At 46.6% G+C, this 14,878-nt stretch overlaps 1 protein-coding gene across 1 annotated transcript in view; it reads left to right on the top strand.

The window, feature by feature from the left end:
* pax7a (paired box 7a) overlaps positions 1-12,877 on the top strand; it is a 43,930-nt gene extending 31,053 nt beyond the window's left edge. The window contains 4 exon segments of the mRNA XM_030420856.1: positions 127-320; positions 11,176-11,349; positions 11,351-11,426; positions 12,616-12,877. Of these exon segments, the coding sequence (XP_030276716.1) occupies positions 127-320; positions 11,176-11,349; positions 11,351-11,426; positions 12,616-12,731 (560 nt within the window). The 3' untranslated portion in view covers positions 12,732-12,877.
* The last annotated feature ends 2,001 nt before the right edge of the window (positions 12,878-14,878 follow it).

Raw genomic sequence — 14,878 nt, 5'->3', positions numbered from 1 at the left:
ACAGTTAATGTACGTCATATGACCTCACATCTCCCGGCTTCCCTTTAATGATTCTTGTTGCTTCAGCTCACAATTTCACTTTGTTTTCTTTTAACCTAAACTCTCTTTTACCTGCTTGTGTTGCAGAGGGCAGCACATTGCACAGACCCCAGCCCCTGCCTCCATCCTCCATGCACCAGGGAGGTCTGGGCGCTGACAGCGGCTCCGCTTATGGCCTCTCGTCCAATCGCCACAGCTTCTCCAGCTACTCCGATACTTTCATGAGCCCCTCAGCATCCAGCAACCACATGAACACTGTCGGCAACGGGCTCTCCCCACAGGTCAGTCTTCCCCCCTCAGAGTATCTGCACTAGGTACGCATTCACATCCTTCAGTCTTCTGCCTCCCCTCCTCCACTTCCTCCCCTCGCTGTTCAGAACATGTAATTGTATTTGACTGAAATTAAAATTCAGAAACAGCATGTTCAGCAAAATAACTGCCAGTGTGGGCTTTTATGTTCGCCTTCCAAAGCCCTGGATTTATTTTAGCTACTCCAAATTGCTACATTTGTAAAACAATTGGATTAACATCAACAAATTAAAATTCATCTTGATAGTACCGCAAGTGCTCAAGCTGCTCCAAACAGCGGTTTCCCCGACTTTCCTGGGACATCTAAATCCTCGCGCAGCGCACTGAGAACACATGCAGATGAAATAATTAGCTAAAGCTTATAAATGTAGACCCATAATCTTCTTCACGTAATTGTCTGCAGCTGGAAGACTCCGGCGCTATGTGTGATTTCCCTCATCTCTTTACTGCATGATTTACAGGCAGAGTGACAGAGGCGACGTGTAGGTTTGTCGAGCTGGCCACTTCACACGAGGAAAGAACAACATTAGGGTTTCCTAATTGCAGTTTAAATCTAAATAAGCCCCCCAAAATATCTTCTCCTTCTTTCCACCGTAATGTGTGGTGCTAGATGTGCGGGTTTCTTTGCGCCCTCTTTCTGAAAGAGCGGCGGATTTCACGTGTTAACCTCTTTGGACACCTCCATTAATGAGCGTTAAAATGCGACTCTATGGTAAGGGTTGAGCTTTAAGTAGCACTGAATGAAAAATGATTTGTATTGATGCAAATCGTGTGTACGGAGTGAATTATGCACAATTACCCATCAATACTGGCCAGTCTTGCCCACCCTCACCAACAAGATGTGGTTAACAGGCAGAAAATAAGATTGAAATGGTGTGTAAAGAGTTGAAAATGAATTTCAATGCTGCATTTGTCCACAATTACCCCGTCGTTCACACGTGTTTTATTGGGAGTTTTTTTTTTTTTCTTCTTCAAATATTTCTCAAAGCAGATTGGAAACATTCTTGGTATTACCCTCTTTCTTCGGAGAAGAAAGAATTAAGGATTTTGTGACAAAAAAGAGATTTTCTCTCCTGCTGGAGCGACGGAGGATAACATGGAGGCTCACAGCGTGTTTGATTGTTAATCGTGGCACAGGGGCTTTAACTGCTAATGCTCTCACTGCAAACCTGCAGAAAAACACCAGGAACATGGAGTCGTTTTTTTTTTTTTTTTTTTTTTCATTAATGGCTCTCTCTAATACTGGCATGGGGTACACTGTGGCTTTTTCTTCCTCTCTTCACAGGCATTCAAGAATGTGTTGGGATATTAAACATTTCCTGTCATAGTGAGGATTAGGACAGGAGCCTTTGGGCAACTGTACAGCATGGATTTCCACTATTCAATTACTCTATCAAGTGGGTTTGATTAAAGTGTTGTTGGTTTTTTTTTCAAAGAAAAACCCACCTGCGATGCATTTTAATTTTGAATTCACTTCTTTATTTAGAAAGTTAAATTGTGGATTCTGAGTTCATGTTTTTTTTCGGGGGGGGGGGGGCATAAGCGTGTGGTGTGGATGTTTTGATGTGTCACACCATGTTTGTACTGCACAGAATTGAAATGTATTGAATGCATGCAGAATGCTGTGTGGCATTCCTATCAGTCTCTCAGCATGGAGATGAATGTTCCCACTGACAGCAGAATCAGAGTTCATTCTGTGGTGCAGCGGCCTGCTGAGCCGGGCAGCCCCTCGTTTCTCCCCCTCTCTGCACAAACATGCATTAAACTCCCTCACACAATAAACACTAAGTTTACCTTGTTTGTCTTTGCATTTAAACAAATTTCACTCAAACGGCAAATCACTTTTAGCCAAAAAAAAAGATTCTCCCGCATTCAGTTTATTTTTCATGATTTACAGCAAATTCTTCCCTCCCCCTGTAATGGAAAAAGGAGCAACACAAAGAGACTCTCTATCGAGATGGAAATGAGAATTTGATATTGTAAGTTACAGACAGCATCTGTTTGCGGGAGATATGCTTGTGCATTGGTATGTGCAAGCTATTTCTTCAAGTGTCTGGCATTGATGGCCTAGCTGTTGCTGTAAAGATTGACAGAAATTCTCTGATTCACAGTAAATGGGCTGCGGTGGCAAGGTGCCAAGTCTGTAATGGAATCCTGCAGCGTTCAGCAGTCCCGACAGGAGCTCGCGTCCATCCCAATCCCATAACCTATCCCGACAGCACACATTTTCCCATTACAGGCGGTGGAAAAAGCCGTGCACCCTCAAACTGGTCGCTGTCATTGTGGGATATACAGCGTGTTTGGCTGGTTGAGGGAGGCAGTGTATTAGGGGTGGTGAGAGTGAAGCTGTGCATGGCTGGGCAAAAGGTATGAAACCAGAAGTGTGTTTTGTTGTTGGTCTTGTTTCATTTAGCGGCACAGCAGGTGTTGGAAAGAAGGAAAGGCAAGGGCACGGAGGACAGGCATTCCACTATTCCTCTATCCTTACCTGGAGATTTAGGCCTGCGTCCGCTTTTCCCTTACGGTCTCTTTCATTTGTATTATTTCATTTTAAATAGCCCTCATGATGCTTCAAATCTGAATTCTCCCCACAAAACAAACAAGCAATATTTTTCTTTGGACATACAGCTTTCCCCATTAACCGAAGAGGTCATGCTTTTACAGCCATCTCTCAAGAACATTGTGCATTTTCAACACAGCCTTGTAATGGGAAACACTAAAGAGCCTTTTTAGATACTTTTTCAAATGATTCTTTGAAGCGGTGTCCATGGCCGGTGCATTTGCGGGCTGAATTCCTCATTATTGCATGACAGGGACACCTGCTGGGAGAGGAAAGAAAACAACTGCACCGACCGGAGAGCTGAAGCCAAGCAAGAGGAGCTCAGCAGTGGCAGAGCTTGGGTTTCACTCCTCGGAGAAATGTCTAGAAAATAATGACACCAGGTGATAGATGGAGAGGAAAATACATTGTTGAGTGCTTTTGCGGCAATCCGAGGTTATCCTGGACGGAGTCTGCGTGCTCCGTAGGTGCGGTGGACGGAGATCTTATTGCTGTTTTGACGAAGGAAGTTCACAAAGTTTTGTGAGGAACTTTCTTTTTTTCTTTTTTTTTTTTTCTGTTTTGCAGTTTTATGAAAGTGTTGTGTGTTTTGGAATGACAAGGATGTGTGTGTGTGTGTGTGTGTGTGTGTGTGTATCTGAGGAGGGCCTTTGGGCTGTGTGAGTGGGCCGGGCCTCCACACATACATACATACACACACACACACAGAAACACACACACACGTACACGGGATCAGAGGCAGAGCGGCTCTCACCCCTGCCTCCCTTTGATCTGTGTCCCCAGGCCTGCCTGCCCGCGCGGCGCTGCACCGTACCACGCACGCTGACACCATGCTCACCAGCGACTCCCCACAACTGTCTGAGAGAGATAAGCCAGGGGAGACTCCAAACTGTGCTGCTGCTCTTCCATTAGCTAGCGCAGACGCTTCTTTTAAAAACGGGATGAATTATTTTTAAGAAGCAAGCTCTGCCGTTGCCAAAAAAAAAAAAAAAAAAAATGGTGAGGGGAAAATGTACGGAACAATCTGGAGCGCTGGCTTCATTCCGCCTCCCTCCCTGACTTCTAACAAGACATTCTGCACCTGAATACCAATGAGAGGGGGAGATTCATGTAGTCCCCCACATTATTAAAACTTGGGCATTAAGCCTCTCACCGGGCACTGTGTCAGCTGGCAGGCTCCACTGACAACAAATCAAAGGGGATGAGCACATAGCCTGCATTCACAGCTCAGCCACTCGCAGAGCAAGAGGGGGAATACATACTGGTTAATTAGAACTCCCATTAAAACAAATACTGTTTCAATTTGGCAAGTATAAAAAAAGATGTAAGAGGCTTTCAGAAAAAAGAGACCTGCGGTTGGCAGCTGCCAAGAAAATCCAGGGACTGTAAATCATATCCACTGGCTATACTGTTTCTGCACAGATTATTAGTGTTTGCTGTTGTTGTGCAACACTTTTGAACTCGGAGGAAAGATTCTGCGTCTGCGACACTAGAAATGCACCTCTGCACTCGTCGAAGCCGTGTGTCGCTGGCCCTCGTCTCCTGCCGGATAGTTTGTTTCTACTGATCAGTAATAGCATTGTTTCTCAGTCCACGCTTCAGAATCACAGTGCACATTATGGTCATAGCTGTTTAAACGCAGCTTGCTCGCCATCTGCACACCTGAGCCATTTGTTGCTCCCTCCATCGTTCAGGTCTCCTGAGCACCCAAGTGAAGCCATTTTCTTCCTCATTCCAAAATATTTTGGGTCGGAGCTTTATGTATTCATAATCTATTTTTCACCTACCAACCTTCCTTCCCTCCATTTGGCTTTTTGTCATCCCATGATGCCTTGCCAATAGTGCTTTGCTCTCTCTCTCTCTCTCTCTCTCTCTCTCTCTCTCTCTCTCTCCCTCTCTCCCCACCTTCCTCCCTTCTTGCTCCAACTCTCTCCCCTGGAGAGGCAGCTCTTCTCCCTACGCCCAGATGAAAGGCTACGGCGGACAATAAAAATGCTATTTAAATGCAAGGGTGTTTGTGTGCGGGTGAGAGATATTTCCTGCTGAAAGTGAGCTGCTGCATCCTGATAAATAGTAAATATAAGGGAATGTGATTTACATTTATCTTGCAGAGGCAGCCAATATGAATTTCAGTAAATCCTGGAAGATGGGGATTTAAGGAAGAAAATGACTGAGACTGATTCACACGCTGTGTGTCCCACGCAGTTGAAATGCCTATAAGGTGGAGAGTGGTACGGCCTTTTATTAAAGTATAGGCACAGACATCGATCCTATCTGAAATACCTATTACACACAGGCGTACAGTGTGTCACATGCTCATCTGCGACGATTTCCACACACAATTTGAAGGTGACTCACACTGAAATAGTAATAATAATAATAATAATAATAATAATAATAATAATAATAATAATAATAAAGCAGGTGAAGTGTCTGTTCGACATACGCTACGTGACCCACCTCCCCGGGGTCAGGGGTCAGGGTGCAGGGGGAAGATGGAGTTTGCTGTGAACTTGTCCTGCTAGCCGGAGGTCTCGGGATGTTGTCTAGCTGCATGTGGTTCCTTTTAGTTCCAGATGCCACTCTGACAGGTGCATGGCTGTGATTAATACTCTCTCTGACTTCTTCTCTCACCCGCGTTTTCTCAGTCTGTCCCTCCTTCCTCCCCCTCCATCTCTTTTTTCGCATGTCCCCCATTGGTCTCTTGGTCCCCTTCTTCACAGTTTTCTTAGCCTTCGCAAAAGGCCAGAAAAATGAGTATCTATTTGGCAGCATGCTTCGTTGCACGTGTCTCCTCCACGGCTCTCTCTCCGCCTTTCTTCCTTCTGACAATAAGATGAGAATATGGGAGGCGGTTTGGTCCTCAGCTGCTTGTCTCATGCAGCAGCTCGCTCCCTCTCAGTCTCCAGCTGAGAGCTATTTCACTATTTATTTACATGTAATTATGGCTATGAGGTGCAGATATTAACACTGTCAAGAACAATTTGACCTGACATTTTTCACTAGACCTGGCCCCTGCTGTTTTTAGCAAACAACCCCCACCTCCCCTCCGCCTCCTCCTCCTCCTCTTCTTCCTCCCCCTCTTCTTGCTCCTCCACTCCCTCGATCCGCCTCGCTTTGCTTCTGGAGCTGCTCCCTCACACACACACACACACACACACACACACACACACACACACACACACACACACACACACACACACACACACAGGCCCTGCCTGGCTGAAACCACTCTCCTGGAATCAGAAAATCTGCCGTTTAATTTAGGAGAGGCGTCGGTGCAAGGTGCGGGGAGTTGAAGAGTGTGTGTGTGTGTGTGTGTGTGTGCGTGCGTGCCTATGTGTGTGCATTGAAGGGGCCTCTCTTGTTCCCAGTGGCTGAATCCATCCCATAGTTACTCAAGCATATCACTAGCAGAGAATAGAGGATTGCTCCCCACACGTTCTCCAATTGCAGTCCAATAGACGGCATATTAACCTCTGGTTAGTGCAGGGCCAAGTTTATAGCTTATACTCTGGGACGTTTAGGAGGGACGGGGGGGGGGGGGGGTGTCTGGGCTTCCCTCAGCTCCAGCAGCTGCGCTTTCTTGAACATTCAGGCAAGCATGAGCTAAAGTGGGCTGCAGGGGATTTATTAAATGGAAAGTTGCAAAGAGTAGACGAAGAACCTTAAAATAAATATGAATTCTGTTCCATCTCTGCTTGTTCGAGCCTCCTTTGTATGCATGGGCAGCCTGACGGAGCGCAGGGTGGCTAACATGTTGTGAGGAGTGACAGCTTGTTCCAGTGCCCACTAATCGTCCTCATCTGTGCCTGCCTTGTCAATGCCCAGATTCTGTCAGTGCCAATCAGCCAATTAATTGAACACAATTAGCACCCCGCCCCAGCCCCCCATATGCACCACATTCTTCAAAGGCCCATCTCTCGCTCCCTCCAGCACCAAACCCCCCCCCCCCCCCGCCTACCTCTCACTCTGCCTCTGTCTCTTCATCCTATGGCACTGGTGGTGGAAGACACTTTTCAGTTTTTATTAATGTGCCGCGGCCAATTAACGCAGTGGCATGCAGGCCAGAGCCCGTCATCTGCTGCCTGCCACCATCCCGGCTGTCTGCTGCGGCCCCACGCCACCCCTCGCGCCACCTCCACCGTGACCAAAACGCTTTAATTCAATTTATGCAATCACTGTTATTTTTAAATAGTCATTTTGTCTGCTCAGATGAGGGGCCTTACTGCCCGCTGGGCCGGCCCTCTCATGTGAGGGATGGGGGAAGGGTGGAACATTGTGGGAGCAGGAGTCGACTGACTTGGAGGAGGGGGGGGGGGGATCCCTGATATTTTTATTTGTTATTTACTTCATTTGTGTTTGTTCATTTTCAGGTTTTTAAGAGTTTGATTCAGATTTTTTTTTAACTGAGAATTTTAAGGCATGAAATTTAGCAATTTTTTGTATTTGTGTTTGGACATTATTAAGAGTCTAAATTTTATGTTTTCAAAGTCAGACACTTTCCACACACTGGATCTGTGTGACTCCCGGGTCACAGAATTAAACACAATTCTCTTCCTGTAATCACACCCTCAGGACTGGCCTTCAAATATTGATCTGAAATTCAGTGTCATCACTGTGGATCTTTAATCACTCTCCGCTGAAGCCGAATATCAGCCAGGCCGATCAGCTAAGGTGCAAGATGCTATTCTGCAGCGCTCAGATAACTTACAGACATTTGGAGTGCTCATTTTTCCCTGTCTGCCCCGGTGACCTCTGCCTAACTTAAAGGTACATCTTGGGGGCATTTTGATTTGGGCAGAACAGGGAGCTATCGGTGACAGAGGAACTAATCCAGTCTTGCGCAGATTAAGAGTATTTGTGGAGTGGGGTGTGTTGGCGCTGGCGCTGGGAATGGAACAGAAGGGGCTCCTATCAGCTCTCCAGGCAGGCTAGCCCTCAGGCCAGCGCAGTCCTACAGGAGTCTTTGTACTTCCCAAAGCCTCCACTTTCCTCTCACTCACTCTATATCACTTTCTCTTCCCTCCTCTGCCCCCCCCCCCCTCGCCCTCTTCCTATGGGCTATCATATTTTTCTCAGCGCCACTTCCTCTCTGTACGTTTGTGGATTTTTTTTTTGTTTTAGTGCAACGCAAGAGTTTGCGCGTCCGCTCGATTTCGTCAGGTGACGAGTAGTCGTCATTTTTCTGAGTGACAGACTCGAGTAGAAAATGACAAAAATGCTGCACATTTTAATATCGCACGAGACACTGGAAGTACAAAACACCAACAAGTTTTCATTAAAAAAAATTAAATCCTGGTCACGTCCTCACTATTTCTTTGCTAACCTCCCTGCTAACTTTCCCCCCTTTGTTTTTATTTTTTCCTCAGTGTTTCTCTCAGCTTGTGTTTTTGTCACATTGTTTTATTCTGGAAAGCAAACCCAACAAAGAACATCTCGGCAAACATTCACGCGGACAAAAAAAAAATGTAATTTGACTGTTGAAGAAATTAGGGAGGTTTGAAAGGGCCTCTTTTTGTCTCTCAAGTGCGCTATTTATTTATCTGAAAGGATGCACATTGTATCAATTTACACTCTCCCCATTCACTTCGCCACAGGCTGGAGGGCTCAGAAGTTGAGAGAATTAATTACTTTTTTATTATTATTTATAAAGTAATCTATCTGTAGAGGAGAGGGAGCGGAAAAAGGAGAGGGTTGGGGGGAGAGGAGGAGGAGGAGGAGGAGGAGGAGGAGGAGGAGGAGGAGGAGGGGTGTGAGAGAGGCAGGGAACGCCCTGGAGCATTGTCCTTTAAACTAGGTCCTGGCTCGCATTATCTCCCAAACCAGCACTCACACAACGCCGAACAACAAACGAACTCTGGGCTGCTGAGGACGCCGTATGCAAGGAAAGAGAGGGAGGTGGTGGTGGCGGGGGGTGTTTGGGGGGGAGGGAGGGAGAGAGGGAGGGAGGAAGTCTTCTCTGCAAGAGAGTAAAAGTGTGTTAGGAGGAATAATGTGGCTGTTAAGATTTCTTTCTCAGCTCTTAAATTCAAACTCCACAAGTCTTGTTTAAAGCACCTGAGAGTTGTAATTTAAATCCTGGTGCAGCAGACCCCATCCAGTGAAACTCCGTCAACTATCGCATCGACAATATGCTTGCTGAGCCAAAACCACACTCCCTCAATGTCTATCAAGCTGTGTTCCTGTTATATATAGAAATATAACAAAATAGTGATTTATTCCTCTCTGGGAGTAAATTCTCCGCTGCACACTTCAATATCTGTAAAGATTTGTAGCAACAAAAGTGTGTAAAGGTATCCAGCTGCAGGCGTTTTTTTTTTTTTTTTTTATGAGCTCACGTGACTCGGTATCATTTAACCCCTGAATGTGAAGTGAGAGCTCCTTATGGGGACATCAAACGGTCAAACTCGCTCTGTTAAAACAGACCTCGCTATAACATAAAATACTGTAGACGTGGTCTGAAGGAGACAACTTTGCTTAGTCCAAACATGGCGCTCGTTCGACTCCATCTGTCCCTCCGTCAGACCCAGAGGACGGTGGTGAAAACAGCATTGATTTTCGAATCTAACTGATGCAGTGAGAACCTGCAGAAAAGCTTAGAAGGACAACTGAAGTAAAAGCGATGTCCTCACACATGACAACACTTGTTAGACTCTAAAGTAGCCGGCCCATCCTCGTTCACTAAAATAGCAAAACTGCTCCAATGTCAACGATAAGGAGTCATTTCCTTTTGAAGAACTTTCATGAGCATGAATAATAATAATCGGGCCAATTGTTGGCTCTTCTATTTCATAAGGAAGCGATGTAATCAAGCTCCAATTAACCAATGACTAAAATGGACTCGTGCCCTGCAGCTGTCTCTCTCAGGACACTTAACGAGCGTTCCCCTCCTTTACAAAGCTGCTCCTCAGAGTCTGCAGCCCGGCTCCATATGGGAGGGAGCATCACATGTGTCCGGCATGAAGAGGGCCATGAATCTCCCTCTTATGGATAGATGTCACATGCTTTGTCCGCAGATGTGGAGGGGACGGGGTGGGGGTTTCCATACTGATAGAATTAACATGTGGAAATGACTAACCAGCCTTTATGTTTCTGATGTGCTCCGAGTGCTTTATATTTCCTGGGAGGCCTTTTCTAAAGATGTGATTCATTTGCAGAATATGGTTAATTTTCCCTCTGTGGGATATCCCTGGCTTAGAGCATCGTTTGTGCACTGTTTGGCTTGCCCCTCCGTTGCCTCTGTGAGTCTGTGCATCTGTGCATGCATGCAAACATATGTCTGCGTGTGCATCACCCCTGTGTAACTACCTCCATGATGGGCTAATTGGTTTAGCAGCCGAGGGGCCAAAGGCCAGTGCAGCATAGCAAAACTCAACATGAACCTGATGTTGAAGGGAAGGCTTCCCTGCTATAGGAGGGAAGCATGTGTGGGACAATTCCCTTTTTACCACCCCCTCCCACACACACACACTTTCCTTTTTCACTTAAAGAAACTCGCAGCATAAGAAAACAAAATTCTCCACAGTGTTCTGGGCCGCTGTCCCTCAGAATGGAGGAGCACTAGAGGTAATCTCTTTCATTTTAACATATTTTGAGACCTTCTTCTGACGAATGTCACATGCTATTACATTAATCTAGAATATTGAATTGGAAGCTTTTATACACTATGAATAATATACACACTGTGATATTCAGGCGAGCCTCAACCTGCAGTATCAGCGGGCCCCTCAGTAAGGTTTGTGGAGCCTACTTTGTGTGGGGATCTGAAGGGATCATTTACCAGTTCCAACTCCATTACTATTCATGAGATGGGTAGGCTAGGGGCGAGGGATTAGGGACTCCCTTGGTGCTTGTTGTGCTGTAGGCTCGGGCTCAGGCCTCAGGCTCGGGGACAGGGGCTGTCTGGCACGGATGGTGGGTCTATTATCACCCTGGGACCCTTCTGTCCCACAGCAGAACACTTACTGGCAGCGCCAGCTAATGGAAACAGTCTCTCTTGTTCCCTTTCTCCTTTTTTCTAACCTCATCACCCTCCATGTATCCTTCCCCCTACTCTTTAAAAAAAAAAAAAAAAAAATATGGGGAAGTTTTTCCCTTCCCCTATTTCAAAGTTGAAATGGTGTATTTCTATTGGCATCTTTACCGTGAAGTGCCAGGATGGCTCTATATTTGCAGAGAAAAAGTACTTTCCCTCAACTCTGTCAATGCTTTGATCCTCAATTTTCCAAATTTCTAACATCCTCCGTTCCCCCTTCCCCCTCCAGGTGATGAGTATCCTGAGCAACCCCAGCGCCGTACCCTCCCAGCCCCAGCACGACTTTTCCATTTCCCCCCTGCACAGCAGCCTGGAGAGCTCCAACCCCATCTCAGCCAGCTGCAGCCAGCGCTCGGACACCATCAAGAGTGTGGACAGCCTGGCCTCCTCCCAGTCATACTGCCCCCCCCACCTACAGCGCCACCAGCTACAGCGTGGACCCCGTCACTGCGGGCTACCAGTACAGCCAGTACGGCCAGAGTGAGTAAAACCTGTATTAACAATTACATTCAGTATGATTGTTGCATAAAGAGCTGCTTCTTGTGTCCAGACGAGAGCTTTCTTTTACATCCTCCCCTTAAGTTGATTTAAAGTGATGCCCACCTCCTTGAGCCTCCTGACCTTTGCACCCTGGTTGGTGGAGGCAGACACGTGCTCTTGATAAAGACCCCCCCTCACACCACCACCAACACCACCATCCTCTGAGAGAGCTGCCTTAGTCACACCCCACTCCATTTGGATGGGAAAGAGGAGAGGGCCACTTCAAAGAACGGCACACCCTTAGGGGCCACAGTGTCCTCTTGCCCACCTCTCTCTCTCTGCCTTTTCCTCTGTTTTCCATCACACACACACACACACACACACAGACACACACACATACAGACACACAGACACACACACACACCCTGAGGGCAGGAAAGAGTTTGCTTTATTAGATTAGCATAATTGACTGATGCTGTCACAGCCATTCATAAGAACTAAAATGAAGCACACTTCCCCAACAAGCTAGCCAGCGCCGGCTCCAGTGCCGGTTACAGCTCGCTAACATTTGTTTGTATTTGTGTGCAGCTCCTTGTAGCGATCGGCTGCATTGTGCATCTGCTGTTTGCCTTTTTAATGTGTTTGTGTTGTGGGGCGTGAATGCACGAGGGCGCGTGCCGATCCGTCATGTTCCGCGCATGCGCGTGCACGCCGGCGTTTTGTCAGCAGTGAGAAACTGATGGCAGTGCGGATGTGAGCTGATGTGAGGTTAATTAAGATGGTGATTGAGCACAGTAGATGGGTAATGAATGGAGGAGAGAGGAGAGAGCTGCTGTCTGAGGATGAAAATGATCGGCCATGTGGAGTGTGGAGGGCATGAAATCAGAGATGCCAAGTGTAATGAAGACTGGCACACAGAACACACACGGGGAGCCGTCTGAGTGACAGCATGGAGACTCTACCAGGATGCACATGCTCCGTGCCAGCGGCGTGCCAACCTCAGACAAGGGACAGGGGAGGGGTTTTTATCTTTCACTCTCTCTTGATGAATTGTTTTTCATTTGACTCACTCGCTTCTGCCACAACTTATTTCAGCCCTAATCAGAGAAATGAAATGAGAGTGAATAGGACATATGTCTCAGGAATCTACCACCTGTCTGACGTGTGTTTTGTTCTCTTTTATTTTCAGCTGCCGTCGACTACCTGGCCAAGAACGTGAGCTTGTCCACCCAGAGGAGGATGAAACTGGGAGACCACTCGGCCGTGCTGGGACTGCTGCAGGTGGAGACGGGTCAGGCCTACTAAAGCTCGCCCTGCGACCGCTCTCCTCCGCACTCTGCCACCCTCCTCCATGCTCCATCAAGTCTGGACTCCAACTCCAGCTCGCCTCGCTCTGCAGTTCCGGCCATGATATCAGCGCACAGACACGCAGCTGTGAAAGGGTGACGCTTGCGGGTGTGACAAGGCTCTCCGGGGAATGGAACTTTAAACTTTTCAAACCATTGTCAACCACCAGGCGGCTCTGCACCCTCTCTTCTCAATATCTGGGCGTCTCTGCCTGCTCCCTGTACTCCCGCCCCAGCCCCAAACCCTGTTTTTGTTTTTGCTCAGAAGGCCAGACGGCACCCCAGAACACCCCAGCATAGCCGGCCGCCTTGGCCCGGGTCCCTTTTTGTCGTGGCTGCAGTCCAGCACACATTACGAGCCATCAAAAACATGTACTTTGACCTTGCTGTTCATAGTAGTTAACAAAGCCAATATCATTTGAACGACTCTTCTTCTTGTTCCTTTTTGATATTGTTAAGATTATTGTTGCTGTTATATGATTATGGTTAATGTGATTTATGTTGTTCTTTGATTCCATTCGTATCTCTTTTCTCTGTTAGATGTTGGTGTGTAAAACACAGTGTGGATGACTGAGACGATTTCGGGAGTGAGTGTCTGTTGCGTGTGCATGTTCTGCGTGTCGGCACAGTCACACGAGAGAGAGGATGATTGTTTTCCAAGCTGCTGTTCCTCTGCCTGTTCCCTGAGCTCTAATGTTCGTGAGCGATTTGACCTTCCCACTTTCATATTCATCTTGACATTCCTAAAGAACTTGGCCACTCTGTGGGAAGTCTGGCTGGATGGATTCTGCAGGGAATTAAAGCAGCGTTTTGGCGGCCAATAGCTTTCCCCTTCTAACCTCCATCCCATCCTTAGCCGCGGTCCATGGGGAGGGGGGCATTGTTTGCAAAAACAGGATTGGGGATATTAATGCATTTTGTTTAGAAATATGGACCTTGCCAAGGAGGGCTAACTCAGCCCCCCCCCTCCCGCTCCACTCCTCCCAAATCCCATCTGCCAGGAAACCCTGTGTGACTTTAGCAGTGTAAAGCAGATTAAATCACACAAAAATAATGTCAAAGCTAATTCACAGTGACCCTTCCCATCGCCCGTCAGTATTTCTGTTTTTATAGACTAATTAGCACATTTTGTAAATGCACCTTCGGTTTGGTTTTCCACTCTCGGACGAAATAAACATTCCTCGAAAACATTCCACAGCCTCCATCTCCGATATAAGCATTCCAGCTCTTTCTGTTACGAGATTAAGAAAGTACACAAGCTGTGCCATTCACATGCACTCTGGAAAATCATATAATCCAGTCAGTTGTGAAAGGGCACAGGTAACACCGCTGATTGGCCCCCCTCTCTGGTTCTGGCCCAGAGCCACCTCTAATCCTCCACTTTGTCATACTCACTGAAATGTACAAAAAAAAAAAAAAAAAAAAAAAAGAAGAAAAAATTTAAAGGATAGCTGGATATGAGACGTTTGTGTAGCACTCATAGTTGACTTTTTGACGCGATCCAGGACCAGATCTTTGTGATTTTGATGAAGATGATGATCATGATGATGATGACAGGATCCGGTCCTCAGTCGCCTTTTAAAAACTGAAAACCTGTACAGTAGCTGGAGCAGATTGTGTATTGTTTGTTTATAAAGAGTATGTTTTATACTAAAACAAAACTATGTCGAGTGGTAGGTAAGCGAGGGACCTGTGGAAGTAAATGTTTGATTTGAGTTTCCTTTAACTGGCTTGTTCTTTTTCTGTTGGTTTTGTTCTTAATTGTATTTAACTTGTTTTTTTTTTTACCAAAAGTTCTGTTTCTTGTTCGGGCCCAGGCAAGAATGAATTTGTATAAATTAGTAAAAAAAATATAAATTCCATGAAAAATGTTCCGATTGAAAATTGTACAAAGGAGGATCAAACTGAGCTCGATGGAAAGCTCGGGGGACACAGACTGACTCCCTGGACCACAGTACTGCTGTACATTTGAAAGGCTTTGGAAGCTGTTGTCGACCACCTGATCTCACAGACCTGACTGGACCTGAACACACCTGAACCCTCCTGAGACTTGTGTGCGGGTGGTCCGTCGACAGGTCGACAATGACACTGGTGAAGACAGCCCTC

Source organism: Sparus aurata, chromosome 6, assembly GCF_900880675.1.
Source record: "Sparus aurata chromosome 6, fSpaAur1.1, whole genome shotgun sequence".
Taxonomy (NCBI): domain Eukaryota; kingdom Metazoa; phylum Chordata; class Actinopteri; order Spariformes; family Sparidae; genus Sparus; species Sparus aurata.
The sequence above is the reverse complement of the archived record's forward strand: the minus strand, read 5'-3'. Positions and strand labels throughout refer to the sequence as shown.